The sequence below is a fragment of the Tursiops truncatus genome, chromosome 3, assembly GCF_011762595.2.
Source record: "Tursiops truncatus isolate mTurTru1 chromosome 3, mTurTru1.mat.Y, whole genome shotgun sequence".
NCBI classification, from domain to species: domain Eukaryota; kingdom Metazoa; phylum Chordata; class Mammalia; order Artiodactyla; family Delphinidae; genus Tursiops; species Tursiops truncatus.
In genome coordinates this window covers 164530195-164544819 of record NC_047036.1, presented here as the reverse complement: position 1 = coordinate 164544819, position 14625 = coordinate 164530195, and the positions used below count along the sequence as shown (strand labels likewise).

At 51.6% G+C, this 14625-nt stretch overlaps 1 protein-coding gene and 1 pseudogene across 6 annotated transcripts in view; both read right to left on the bottom strand.

The window, feature by feature from the left end:
- Positions 1-4186: 4186 nt before the first annotated feature.
- Positions 4187-5254, bottom strand: LOC117311762 (serine/arginine-rich splicing factor 3 pseudogene; annotated as a pseudogene).
- Positions 5255-13407: 8153 nt separating this feature from the next.
- DNMT1 (DNA methyltransferase 1) overlaps positions 13408-14625 on the bottom strand; it is a 42414-nt gene continuing 41196 nt past the window's right edge. For 5 of the 6 annotated variants that reach the window (XM_033854376.2, XM_033854377.2, XM_033854379.2 and 2 more), the window contains exons 39-40: positions 14218-14308; positions 13408-13765 (exon numbers count right to left, since the gene is read on the bottom strand). In XM_033854376.2, coding sequence (XP_033710267.1) covers positions 13734-13765; positions 14218-14308 — 123 coding nt within the window. In that variant the 3' untranslated portion in view covers positions 13408-13733. Of the gene's footprint in view, positions 13766-14212; positions 14309-14625 lie in introns of all 6 variants that reach the window. The other variant, XM_033854381.2, reaches the window with a different exon arrangement.

Below are 14625 nucleotides of genomic sequence, written 5' to 3'. Positions count from 1 at the left end.
TTTTCTGTGGTGTGAGGCTGGGGGTCACCCTCTGTCACCACGTTGTCGCCACCGATCCCCACGCGGTCACATGTGATATGCGTTTCTGTTTAGAGACACCTGGTCTGATAGCAGTTGTTGATTCACTCACGGCGGGGCTGTAACCCTCGCCTAAAGGAAGTTCATCTAACACACGCACTGTCCCCGTGAGCACGTCACCGCCCTCCTGCACTTGGGACACCGGCCAACACTTCAGCTCTATGCTCGGAGCCGTGTTGAGCAGAGAAATCACCCCGAAAACACAAAAATGCACACATCGGGGCATTCAGCAGACCGAGAGAAGGACGCTTGTTTGCAGTTGGGGCTGGAACCAGAAGTTGGGGGTCGAGTGACCCAGGAGTGAGGAGGCAGCCTCTGTCCTGCTCCCTGGGGCCTGGGAAGGACATGCCGGGGTCACTGGGCTCGTGTGGACCCACACCTGCCGGGCCTGGGTTCCAGCCGCACTGCATCAGGTGCCGTGTCTTCAGGAAGAATTTCAGACGCAAGAGGAACAACGAGCACCTGCCAACGGCCGCCATCCGGATCCTCTGTGTCTGCGCCTTTGCCTCCTGGGCGCGGGGCTTTGGCTGGAGACTGTTGGCTCCGTGGGTGGGGAGGGGGCACGGTGACCCGCAGGACGGCTGGCTCTCTGCCTCACTGTGTCCCGGGCAGATCTGTGGTCCAGGGTAGGGCCCTCCTGCAGCTCCACAGGCCGCTTTGCAGGCCGAGTTCGCCACAGGGAGCGGGACTTCGTGGAGGCACCTTCGCAGACGCTGGAGAACGGGGTGTGGGAGGTGGAGCCGCTGCTCAGGATGTCCCAGCACCACCGCACGGGCAGCGCCGTCCCCCAGGAGCTTCTGGACAAGCTCACCAAGTCCAGCAGGCCAACCCAGGTGCGGCCAGGCCGAGGGAAGGGAAGGGGGCTCCCGGACCGCCCGGCTGGAAAGCGTGGCTTGGATGCAGAGCCAGCCCCTGGCCCCGTCTCCTTCCTCCTGCATGGAGGTGCATGGCGTCTCCTTCCTCCTGCATGGCGATGGGAGGCTGACGAGCGTGGCGTCTGCCTTCACCCCCTCCCTCCTCTCTGGGCTGAGCCCTGCGGCCCCGTGGGGTCCCAGTGGGCCCAGTCCCCCAGGGCCCGTCCCTTCAGGTCCTCCCAGCTGCCTGATACCCCTCTGCCCCCAGCGTGGACCCCAGAGCCCTCAGCTCTTCCCACCCCTGGTCCAGCCGGACAGGGTCCCTGCGGCGCCCTGGACAGGCGGGTGATGGGCAGCCCGGCCCCTCCCGGGTGGCAGCCCCGTAGGGTGAGGAGGGGGGCGGGCATGGTGAGCTACCCACGGTCGAGCGCGTCACCTCGGTGGGGGACGTGTGGCGCCGTGGCTGCACGCGTCTTGATGGCCAGGATCAGACCCAGCTCTGCCACCAACCGGCTGGGTCCCCGGAGGCCGGTCACTGGACCCCGTTGTCCCTGTTCACCCTCTGCAACGTGCGTGACCCGAGGACCCCCTCACAGGTGGTCGTGAGCGCTGACCGAGTCGGTTTGTGTGGAGGACAGAGAACAGTAAGGCCAGCAGATGAGGAAAGAGCTTGTCACTCGCGGTCCTGGGCAGGGGCCCGCCTCGTCCCCTAGGGCCTCCCGGGAGCACGAGGGTTCAGCAGCAAGGAGGGGAGGGGTGGCTGGGGACTGGAGCCTGAGGTGTGGGTCCCCGGTAAGAGCAGCTCAGGATCGGCTAGAATGACCCGGGGCTCCGGGCCTACCGGGCATGATGAGTGCAGGGGGACGGTGGCCCCGAGTGTGGGAGCCCCGTACAGAAGGGGCTGGGGTGCAGCCCTGCGCTGGCTGGTTTGCATCAAAAGTGAAAGACACGGTTAACGCTTAACGCGGGTACCAGGTTCAACCCAGGGTTCAGCCACAGTTCTTGTTACTCAACACAAATGCTGTCCTGCTTTGGCCGGTGCTGTGCCTTGTGGTGGAGGAAACGGGACTCAGAGGACTGTGGAACTCTGGCATCCAGGGTGGGTTCTGGGCACGGGGGCCCCGAAGTCCTCCGGAGCGGCAGGCGCATGGAGCTTCGAGGCTGGGGGAGGCGGGGGTGTGGACCGTGGGGCTGCGCAGACTGCCTTGGCACCTGAGAACCACTGGCCGGAGGGACCACGGGGACGCCCGTGGAGGGGGGCGCCCAGGAGAGGCGGCCTGCTGGCGCGGGGCGGGGTCCTGAGTGCCGCCCCGCCCTCCCAGGGCGCCCTGTGCTCCCGCCCAGCAGTGGCCGGTGGGGCCGTGAGGCTGCAGGGAGGCCAGTACCCGGCACGGCGCCTGCTGCCCACAGAGGCCCGGTGTCCCTCGGGCTGCTTCTGAGCCAAGCGTGCCCGACGAGCCCCTCCTCCTGGCAGAGCCAGCGGGCACGGTCCCCCAGCGCCCCTCCTGTCCTCCGACAGGCACGTCTGCTCAGCCCGGGAGCGGGGCGGGCGCGCTGAGTCCTGGGCTGGGCAGGGCGCTCAGCCTGGGCAGGTCCTCGAGGCGCCCCGCCTGCTGCTGGCCCGGCAGGGGCCCCGGGGAACCGGCACCTTCCCCTGCACCCCACGTCGCTCCCTTCCCCAGGCAGGTCCATTTCTACCTGTTTCTGCAAACCAGATAGACCCTGAAGGGGCAGAAACTTAGCTCCGTTGAAATGGCTGAAGCTTAGGCTGTCACCTTGGGGTAACTCCTGAGGAGGGTCCTAACAGTTAGGACCCGAGGCCCTTTCTCTCCCATCTCCCTCCTCTCATCCGCCTCTTCTCCCTTAACCCCCCTCCGTGCCCCCGCACCCCCCCACCACCCCCCCACCCCCGCTCTCACGGCCGTCTTCTTCCTTCAGAAAATCAAGAGCATCAAGAAGCAGCTGAGTCTCCTGTGCATCGACTTCAACAAGAACCTGAACGAGGGCACCACCTTCCTGCCCTTCACTCGCGAGGAGCTGGGTGCGTGCGGGCCCCGCGCGGGGGTGGAGAGGCGTCCGTGTGCCCCTGACCCCCGGGAAGGCCTTCTTCCCCTGAGGTGCTCAGACTGTTTGGGTCCCAAGGTTCTGGATCCTTCCTAGGGGAATGTGGCGGTCTGTCTACCGAGATTCTGCCCCGAAAGGGAGTTGTCCCTCGAGACTCCGCCCCCCCCCCCCCCCCCCCCCCCCCGTTCTCTGTGATGTTTCTTTAATCTCACAGGGTCCTCCCCCACCTGACCCGGCGTGGGGTCTTGAAAGGCTGGGGCCTGGGTGGCTTTTTCAGCTTCTGCCCTCTTCCCCGAATGCTTTATTTTGAAAACTGCACACCTGTAGGAAAGTGGCAAGAATAGTACCAGGGAGACCCCGTGTGCTCCTCGGGCCCGGCCTCCCTACGTGGATGCCATGTGTGCTGTTCCTAAGCCGGGGCCTCCGGACACATCGCCAGGAGCAAGGGCGCCTCCTGAGTCCCCGGGTGCAGGCCCCCCTCGGGAAGCGGGAAGCTGTCCCCCAGCCGTCCCGATGGCGGTTTTTTTAAAAAATTAATTAATTTATGTATTTTTGTCTGTGTTGGGTCTTTGTTGCTGCACGCGGGCTTTCTCTAGTTGCAGCGAGCGGGGGCTGCTCTTCGTTGTGGGCACGTGCTTCTCATTGCGGTGGCTTCTTTTGTTTCGGAGCACGGGCTCTAGGTGTCCGGGCTTCAGTAGTTTTGGCAGGTGGGCTCAGTAGTTGTGAATTCCAGGATCTAGAGCACAGTCTCAGTAGCTGTGGTGCACGGGCTTAGTTGCTCTGCAGCACGTGGGATCTTCCCGGACCAGGGCTCGAGCCCCTGTCCCCTGCATTGGCAGGAGGATTCTTTTTTTTGTTTGTTTTTTGTAACCAAAACATTAATCCCAAGGATTCTCACACAACATGTTACCAATGACAGCATGAAAAAAAAAAATCTTGCACAGTAACTCAAAAGTTCAGCTCTACAATGGACCCTTAAACGGGCAGGACATTGGTATCTTGAATAGTCTCAAATTTCCAAATAATATTACAAAGAGTTATGTATTCATATACAGCAATCACAGAAGGAACTTATGACCTAAAGCAAAGGTAAACTAACTTTCTTGAAACTCCTTAGATTCTAAACCCACTGGACAACCTCTCGTCCGGTGTGAAGACTGGTGGAATTTTTAAACCTCTAATCTAGGGTAAGGGTGCGGCTTTCACTTCTACCTGCTGGCTTGTGTTCACAGCAGCTTTTAAAGACTGCTTGCTTAACTACAGCTGCATACCATATCCCAGCTACAGAAAGTCTTTTCAATGTTTGCCAGTGTTGTTTCCATAATAATAAACATCACACTTTAGGTGGGCAGGAGTTAGAGTTTTATTATCAGTCTAGGCAAGACCAAAACTTCAAAGCAAGTTCAATTTTGCTAAAGGGAACATTGTAAAGTAACAATTCTTCATATTACATGCCTCATATGATCCATTTCAAACCATAGAGAATGACACCTTTATGTGTCACTATTCCAAGAGACAAACAAATGTGAACAGCTAAAACATTTTAAAAATGCACCAAGCTTCGGAAGTCTCAAACAAAACTTGAATTTTCTGTACATACTCCTGTCAAATGAAGTTATTTCCTGTGCACCACTCCTCTTGCAAAGTGGTCTTCTATTTCCTTTCATTTGACCTGGATCGGCTAGGAGACCTAGAGAAAGATCGGGACAGCTTGTGATTTCTCTCCCAGGACAGTGATCTCTCTCTTCTCCTATCTCTAGAAGGGGACGTGCTCCGGCTGCGGGAGAAGCTTCTCCGTCTTGGAGATCTGTGGCGAGATGGAGGAATCCTCTGATAATCATATCGAGGGCGACGACCCCAAGAAGGAGGCGGCCACGATTTCGACTTCTCTTTTCCCCATTCGACAGGTCCACTCTTAATAGGCAGCCACGTAATGTTCTCCCATCTTGTTCTCGGACAGCATCGGCTGCATCTGGGGGATCTTCAAATTCAACTAAAGTGAAGTCGGTAGGGTATCTAGCTACCCACACACTTCGGAGTGGTCCCTAATAGCCTACAGTTCGTTCTAATTCAGTCTTGTTACCATCGTTTCCAAGATTCCCTACATAAACTTTACACTCCAATGGACAGGAATCACGGTGCATTTTGAGATCTCGGGTTAGAAATGCAGAGGCTCAAATCCACACACCCCTGGCGGGGTCTTCCCTGTCCCCTCCCGCCTGGCACCCGCAGATGCTCTCTCACACCCGTCGTCCATGAAATGGCCTGGCAGGCAGATTCTTAACCACTGCGCCACCAGGGAAGTCCCCCCACCCCACCCCCGCCATGGCAGTCTTTATGTTCCTGGCCCCATCTGGCTCGAGCCAGGCCTCAGGCACTGCGTTTAGTTCCTGTCTCTACAGGCTCCTTCCCAGTTGATCGGTTCCTCAGCCTTTTACAAACTTGCTTCCATCTCGCCCCCGTGGACAGTTTTGCAAACTCCAGGCCAGGTGGGCATCGGCCTGTGAGCTCTGCCCGGGGTTCAGACGGGGCTGAGCATCCTCACCGCTTCTGTGTAACAGGCTGCTGCATAAGATGTGACACCTCGTTTGCCTCTGGGCGGCTAGATTTCGGGGACAGCCACGGATGCACGCGGACCCAGGCAGATGCTTCGGGTCCATCACGCCAACTTCCGCTGCCCTAACTTCTGTTCCCCAAGCCGCTGTCCCGGGCAGCAAGACCCACGTGGCTCCTGGGTTTCACGGGCCACAGGGGGATCCCGGGCCTCTGGAATCTGGCGGCTGAATCTGCTCGCACAAGCTGTGCTGTGGGGCTGCTTTTCCCCCTGTGTGTCCAGTCCGGGGCCCTGCTGTCTTCACCCGGCCTCCCAGGCGAGAGGGTGAACCTCAGCTCCCTGGAACAGACATTCAGAGCCCCGGTGACCGGTCTCACGGGGCTGGGGCGGCGGCTGGACATGTGTGGCCAGCCTGGTGGTGTCTGGCCCCGTCTGCAGTTCCAGTTCCAGCTGAGAAAGAGCCTCGCTGTGTTATTTTCTCCTGGTTGTGTAAGGATCCCCGGTGTCATTTGACAGAAATGTAGATGGTGTGTTCTTTCTCTGATTTCTCCCTGCTTCCTCTCCTCCCTCCCTCTCTGCCCCTCCCTCTCCCTCTCTCCCTCTCCTGCCTCCCTCTGTCTCTCCCTCTCCCTCCCTCCCTCCCGGAGAGGGAGAGACAGGGAGGCAGGGAGGTTTTATTATATCCTATAATATGGTTTATTATAGGATATTGAATATAATTCCCTGTTGTATCTATTTTATATATAGTACTTTGTATCTGCTAATCCCAAACTCCTAATTTATCCCTCCCCTACCCCCTTTCCCCTTTAGTAACCATAAATTTGTGTTCTATATCCGTGAATCTGTTTTTGTTTCGTAAGTTCATTTGTATCACAGTTTGGATCCCACATGTAACTGATACCTTATGGTACTTCTCTTTCTTCACTTAGTATGATAATCTCTAGGTCCATCCATGCTGCTGCAAATCCTAATGACCTCATTTTAATTCAATCACTTCTTTAAAGACTCTATCTCCAAATACACTCACATTCGGAGGTACTGGGGGTTAGGGCTTCAACGTATGAATTTCGGGGGGACACAGTTCAGGTCATAACACAACTCCAACGTCCATCAACGAATGGATGGACAAAAAACTGTGTTCCATCTCTACAATGGAGTACCACGTAGCAATAAAGAGGGGCAAATGACATTGATGCACGGTGACATGGATGCATGTCACAGACACAAAAGAATAGATACCATATGATTCCATTGGTGTGAAATTCTCAGACAGGCGAAACTAATGCATAGTAACAGAAATCAGAACTGTGACCATCTCTTAATGGGGATGGGACCCACTTGCGAGGGGTTCCAGGCAGGTGATGGGACTTTTCTCCATCTTGATCTGGGCGGTTGATGACACAGACAAATACACACATAAAAACTCCAGCTACCCTTAAAAATAAAAGGGTCAGATCCTTTAAAAAGATCCAGGTGCACATGTAAGATCTGTGCATTTTAATAATAAAATCTGGAGAGGAACAAAGCAAAGATCAGAGTCACTCCATCCCAATTCTCTGATTTATTTTGATTGTAGCAGTTCTCACTCTTTCAAATCCCCTTGTTCGTTGTGGAGTTTGCCTGCCTGTCTTGTTCTTGAGACAGACAGGGGCGGCATTGGTCTGTCTTATTGCTACGTGCATGCCCAGCCCCGGAACCAGGACTGGAATAGTCAGCGGTAGATCAGTGGCTGTGTGACGATGTCTGTGTAAGTTTTTGATTAGTAGTTGCAAACGATTGCATGTCAGTGTGGACAAAGCTCACAGGCACATTACACATGTGTGTGATCATGGTCACTGTGGTGATGATGGGGTGTTAGAAAGGCTTCCTCATGACACAAAAAGAGGAAACAAGTGCTGACCATTCGTTTTGGCAGTCGTAGGATTCAGTGTCTCTTTTTCTATAGCTTGCTTTTTAAAAACTGCCAACATGCTTGAGGGAGAAAAGCAGGTTGCAGATAGATATGTGTGGTAGAATAGATTAACCTAATGTTTCTGAACACACAGAGAATAACTGAGTTTAGGGACATGATAACTGTGGGAAAACATAGACAGGAAGGAGACAGACCAACACTTTCATAGTGGTTGTGTCTGGGGAAGTAGCAGACGGGGATCCGAGAGTTACACAAATGGGCTTCCGCTGTGCCTTGAATATTTATTTCATTTAAAAAAAGACCAAAAAAAAACCCCTTCTGTTGTGGAAAACAGTATGACAGGTCCACAAAAAATTAGAAATAGAATTACTGTAGAATAGAAATACGACCCAGCAATTCTACTGGGAATTGCAAGTGTGGTCTCAGAACTTCCCTGGCAGTCCAGTGGTTAAGACTCCACGCTTCCATTGCGGGTGGCACAGGTTCGATCCCTGGTCGGGGAACTAAGATCCCACATGCCATGCGGCATGGCCAAAAGATTAAAAAAAAAAAGGGGGGGGTCTCAAACAGATATTTGTACATCCACATTCATAGCAGCATGATTTACACTAGCCAAAAGGTGGAAGCAACCACAGAGTCCATCAACGGATGAATGAACAAAATGTGGTCCATCCATCCAATGGAATACTATTCAGTTTTAAAAACGAGGGACTTCCCTGGTGATGCAGTGGTGAAGAATCCAGCTGCCAGTTCAGGAGACACAGGTTTGAGCTCTGGTCCTGGAAGATCCCACATGCCACAGAGCAACTAAGCCCATGCACCACAACTGCTGAGCCTGCACTCTAGAGCCCACAAGCCACAACTACTGAATCCCGCGCGCCTAGAGCCTGTGCTCCGCAGCAAGAGAAGCCACTGCAGTGAGAAGCCCATTCACCTCAATGAAGAGCAGCCCCCACTCACCGCAACTAGAGAAAGCCCACGCACAGCAATGAAGGCCCAACGCAGCCAAAAATAAACAAATAAATTTATTTAAAAAATAATTTTAAAAACTATTTAAAAAAAAAAAAAAGGAAGGAACTTCTGAGAATTCCCTGGCAGTCCAGTGATTAGGACTCAGTGCTTTCACTGCTGGGGCCCGGGTTCGATCCCTGGTCAGGGAACTAAGATCCCACAAGCCGTGCTGTGTGGCCGAAAAAAAAAAGGGGGCATTTGTGAATAGTCACCTCAAATGGTAATGAGGTTTTTTTGTGTGTGTTTCTTTGTTAATTTTATTTATTTATTTTTGGCTGTGCTGGGTCTTCATTGCTGCGCACGGGCTTTCTCTAGTTGAGGTGAGCGGGGGCTACTCTTCGTTGCGGTGCACATGCTTCTCATTGCGTGGCTTCTCTTGTTGTGGAGCACAGGTTCTAGGTGCGCGGGTTTCAGTAGTTGTGGAACGTGGGCTCACTAGTTGTGGCTTGCGGGCTCTAGAGCGCAGGCTCAGTAGTTGTGGTGCACGGGCTTAGTTGCCCCATGGCATGTGGGATCTTCCCAGACCAGGGTCGAACACGTGTGCCCTGCACTGGCAGGTGGATTCTTAACCGCTGCACCACCAGGGAAGTCCGGTAATGAGGTTTTGAGCACCAGTGGATTTCCATTGATTAAATGTATGCCAATCTGCAGCCACTGTGAAAAACAGTACGGAGGTTCCTCAGAAAACTAAACATAGAATTACCTAGGGGGTTACTTACAATTTGGGACTTCCCTGGAGGTCCAGTAGTTAAGACTTCACCTTCCAATGCAGGGGGTGTGGGTTCGTTCCCTGGTCAGGGAACTAAGATCCCACATGCCTTGTGGCCAAAAAAATAAAACATAAAACAAAAACAATATTGTAACAAATTCAGTAAAGACTTTAAAAATGGTCCACATCAAAAAAATCTTTAAAAAAAATTATATGATCCAGCAATTCTGGGCATATATCTGGACAAAACTCTAATTCAAAAAGATACATCCACCCCTATGTTCATTGCAGCACTATTCACCTAAATGTCCATCAACAGATGAATGTATAAAGAAGATGTGGTACATATATACAATGGACTACTACTCAGTAGTAGTAAGTAAGAACAAAATAATGCCATTTGCAGCAACATGGATGCAACTAGAGATTATCATGCTAAGTGAAATAAATCAGAAAGAGAAAGACAAATACCATATGATATCACTTACATGTGGAAGCTAAAATATGACACAAATGAACCTATCAACGAAACAGAAACAGACTCACAGACATGACATAGAGAACAGACTTGTGGTCTACAAGAGGAGGGGGTTGGGGGAGGGATGGAGTGGGTAGCTGGGGTTAGCAGATGGAAGCTTTTATATATAGACTGGATGAACAACAAGGTCCTACTGTATAGCACAGAGAACTATATTCAATATCCTTTGATAAGCCATAAGGGAAAAGAATATATATAAAAAAAGAACGTATATAAATGTATAACTGAGTCACTTTGCTGTACAGCAGTAATTAACACAACATTGTAAATCAGCTATACTTCAATTTACAAAAATAGAGTACATGTACGCCAATCTACTACCATCACTATTCTCCCCAGAAAAGGCTCAACTTCCACCCTGATGGAAGGAACAGTTTCCCTGCCAGTCGGCCAGGGTGGCAGGAGCTACCTGCTGGCAGCAGTGTCCCCTCACTCTGGCCCACCCAAGCACAGCAGCACCCCCTAGGTCCACAAGCCTGGCTCAGGCCAGCGAGCTCGGGGTGCATGGAGGTGGGTATATCTCACAGGCAGGTATACCCTGGGCCACCCCTGGAACTGCACCCCTGAGGGACAGCCCACCACCCAGCTGAGACCCAAGGGCTGAGCCACAGAACACTGTTTCCACTCTTTATGCTAACGTGCTCCTCAGATTTTTCCTGGTTGCATACTGAATACCTGAAACGATGACCTCAACTGGAAAAGTATCACAAAAATGATGGAATTCAGTAAGTTGGCTAAGTTAAAAAATATATATATAGGGCTTCTCTGGTGGTGCAGTGGTTGAGAGTCCGCCTGCCGATGAGGGGGATGCGGGTTCGTGCCCCGGTCCGGGAGGATCCCACGTGCCGCGGAGCGGCTGGGCCCGTGAGCCATGGCCGCTGAGCCTGCGCGTCCGGAGCCTGTGCTCCGCAACGGGAGAGGCCACAACAGTGAGACGCCCGCGTAACACACACACACACAAAATATATATATATATATATATATATATATATATATATATATATATATATATATAAAAATAGAAAATACAAAGTCAATAATCTTTCTGTAGGCAAAGGACCACTGTTTGGAAAATAACATCCTGCATACATTAGTAATAAAAGGATTAAATACCTAGGAATTGAGTTAAGAAACTTGTAATATCTGTATGAAGACTTTAAAACACAGACTGATGAGGTTTAAAATAAGGGCATTCCTTCTGCATAGTGAGAAGGAGGGACCAACTACCGATTATACATTAGCAACATGGGTGAATCTCAAAACCATTAGGCTGAGTGAAAGCAGCCAGAGAAGCCCACACTGCACCAACAGGAGAAAGTCATCCATGAAGATGGACGTGGACCAGAAGTTGCCTGGTGGCGGTGGCAAAGGGGGATACTGAACTGGGAAGGGACACAGGGGACTTCTGGGGTGATGGAAACATTCTATAGTCTGATAAGGATGTCGGTCCTCAGACTGATTCATTTACCGGAATAAACTGCTGCACACCCAGGACTTGTGCATTTCATATTAGACCTCAGTTTACAATGGGAATCCAGTGAGACACTCCTAGGTAGAACAACCTTCAAAGTGCAAAGCGCTTATAATCGATGCCACCATTTATTTGTAGCAAAGATAGACACACACACCTGCACTCGGGCACAGAAGGACTTTGGAAAGCCAAGGATTTAGTGTCTTGGTCAGGGGGCCTGGGAATGAAGACTTAGCATACTTTTCACTGTACTCACGATATACTTTTTCATGTGTTTTTAGCTTAAAAAAAAAACCAAAACAGAACATATAGCTAAAAAATAAAATCTGACAGGGGAACTTTACCATGTCGAGCTGTTGTGTTTACCATGTGCGTTCGTTACCTGTTGAAAAAATAAGTTGAGATGTCAATTTCCCGCCACATAAAAATGATTCATATGTTAAGACGTCATAGAAATAATGCAAGAAAACACTAGTTTGATTTAGGGGTAGGGAAGGCCTTTCTGAGTAGGCTCTAAAAAAATAGAAGAGCAGACAAATATAAATTTAATCCCTAAAAATAAAGTCTCTTTACAGCAAAGATAGGATGACTCAAGATGAAAGTAACACAAGCAGGGGACAGCCCCTAGCAAGGACGAAGGTTACAGCATGTGTCACCACGGAGATAAGGAACAAATTCCAGTGGCCACCAGACACTTGGGAGTGTTGAATCACTCCTAAAAAATGCTAACAAGGGAATTCCCTGGTGTTCCAGTGGTTAGGACCCCACGCGCTTTCACTGCCGAGGGCCAGGGTTCAAGTGCTTTCACTGCCGAGGGCCAGGGTTCAGTCCCTGACTGGGAAACTAATTCTGCAAGCCATGCATGTGGCCAAAAAAAAAGAAAAAATTGCTAACAAGACTCACTATTCCATTGACAAGGATCGAAGAGGCAAAAGCCAGGGTAGGGTAAAGTCCAGGTGGCACTGTTGGTGGGAGAAGCATTAAAACCTCTCCAGGAGGGTAGGTCAGCCACATGACCTGAAAGGGAAATATGAAAACATTTATACTCAGTGATCCAGGAAGCTCTCTACATATTTCCTTAAAGGATACAATGGAAGAGTCCATACAAGGATGTTCAGTGCAGTGTCGTTTACAAGAGAAGAGGGAACATCTTAATTACCATGAAGGAGCTTAAATTTTACATTTGAATTATCTCTAGTCCCTTGGTCTTTTTTTTTCAGATTGATAGATTGATTGATTTGGCTGCGTTGGGTCTTTGTTGCTGCACGTGGCTTTCTCTAGTTGCGGCGAGCGCAGGCTTCTCATTGCGGTGGCTTCTGTTGTTGCGGAGCATAGGCTCTAGGTGCATGGGCTTCAGTAGTTGTGGCACGAGGGCTCAGTAGTTGTGGCTTTCGGGCTCTAGAGCGCAGGCTCAGTAGTTGTGGCGCATGGGCTTAGTTGCTCTGCGTTATGTGGGATCTTCCCGGACCAGGGATCAAACCCGTGTCCCCTGCACTGGCAGGTGGATTCTTAACCACTGCGCCACCAGGGAAGTCCTAGTCCCTTAGTCTTATGATTAAGGCACCCGTGACTTACATGGACAGTTACAGTTGAGATGCCACCAAGTGCTTTCCTAAAAGCACACGTAGAGGTGGTGGGGCAGGTGTTACTTGACATTCTAACAGCGGCCCTTTGGGTTGTGTGTGCTGGTGACTCACATGTCTTTGTCTGCTTCTGCTTTGTCGTCATTTTATAGCAGGTCTTTTCCCAAAGACAAATCAAAGAAAAGGGTCGTTCATCTCAGAATTCAGTAGGACTGAGTCAGGGTGAAAGTATGGAAAGCCCACCTCCCAGATGCTTAAACAAATAAGGGCTCTGCCTGGGGGTGGCAGGCCAGGGCTACGAGTGACTCTTTTTGCTCCACCATCCATTGCATGGGGCTTCTGGCCTCACGGTCACAGGACAGTTGCTGCCTTGCCAGGCATCACAGCCCAGGGCTACAAGGCCACGGGGAGTCCAAGATTCTTCCTTTAAAGGGCGTTCTGGGAAACCGCACCAGCAAGTTCCACTTGCATCGTATTGGCCAGAACTGAGCCACCACCCCCACCCCAAACAGGCGTGGGACGTCTAACGAGGCCTCCGCGGGGTCACCTGCGACACTGAGGAGCCCACTCTCATCCAGCCTCAGCTGAGAGGCGGCCAGAAGTCCCTGGCAAATCAGGAGTCATCACCCAGGGTGATTTATAGGAGAGATTTATTTGAAGAAATATTACAACATATAAAAACTACATAAAGTCTTAATTTCCACTCATACAGTGGTAACTTTGATATAATGCATAATAAAAAACTTTTAAAATCCAGAACGGACAAAGTACTGCACAGTTTCATCACTAAGTCAAATTAGTCGATAAGCAAATCTCACAAAAGAGCTTCATGTCAGCCAAGGCCACAAACACCGTGTACAACACATCTGAACTGACAGATTGACATGTTAAAAATACAACAATATCAGTGCACGTTGGGGATCTCCGGTGCCAGAAACAAAGGCGATTGGAGGGCAGAACTAGTCCTTAGCAGTCTCCTCCTTGATTTTAACTGAAGAGATATAAAAGGGAGAGTATGTAATGTAATGTTACACGAAGCAATAGGCAAGCACATCAGGTACGTGGACCAGGAACTACGTTAATGCCCAGTCGTTGACACTAAAAGGACCACCTCATAAGAACCTGCAGCAGCTCTGCACCAGCATTCAGAGACTGAACACTGCTCAGGTGCTCCCTAAAGGTTTCCAGACCACCTGGGTTATGGGCTAGTGTCTGAGGCGGGCGCAGCCGACCCAGACTCACTTAGCAGGACAGAGCCAAGCACCCCGAAATCTGACCACTCGTCCACTGCGTGCCGGGCCCCGGTGCTCCGTGCTTACCCACACGCTCACTCATCTCAGAGCAACCCTGAGAGACGCAAGGCCACCAGGGAGGGTGGGTGACTCGCCCCAGTCTCAGAGCCTAAAGCCAAACCCCTGCTGTCCCCACCGCTCCCTACCATACCTGAGGTGCTCTCTCGCGCTCTGACCATCATACAGCGCTTGATCTCCAAGCCGATGGCTTTGGCCAGTGGCGGTGGCACAGCGTTACCCACCTGCAGGAGGGAAGGAGGGCGACATGTGGTTCGGCATGGCTGGAGTCAGCGCTAGCCTCCACTCGGACACGGGCACTGGGCCCCCGGTCTCAGGCTCACACAGGCCTCCAAAGCCCTTCCCTCAGGATGGCACTCAGACCCTCCACCCAGCCCACCCTCCCGCCCCAAACACCAGCAGGTCAAGCACCACTCGGAGAAGGGGGCCTTTAAAGGGCTTTAGAAAATCTTAGAATCTGGACATGGAAGCTACTATGTTTCACTACTAGCTGAGAGCTCTGCTCCCAGAGCACAGGATGGCCGAGAGGGGTGAGAGGGGT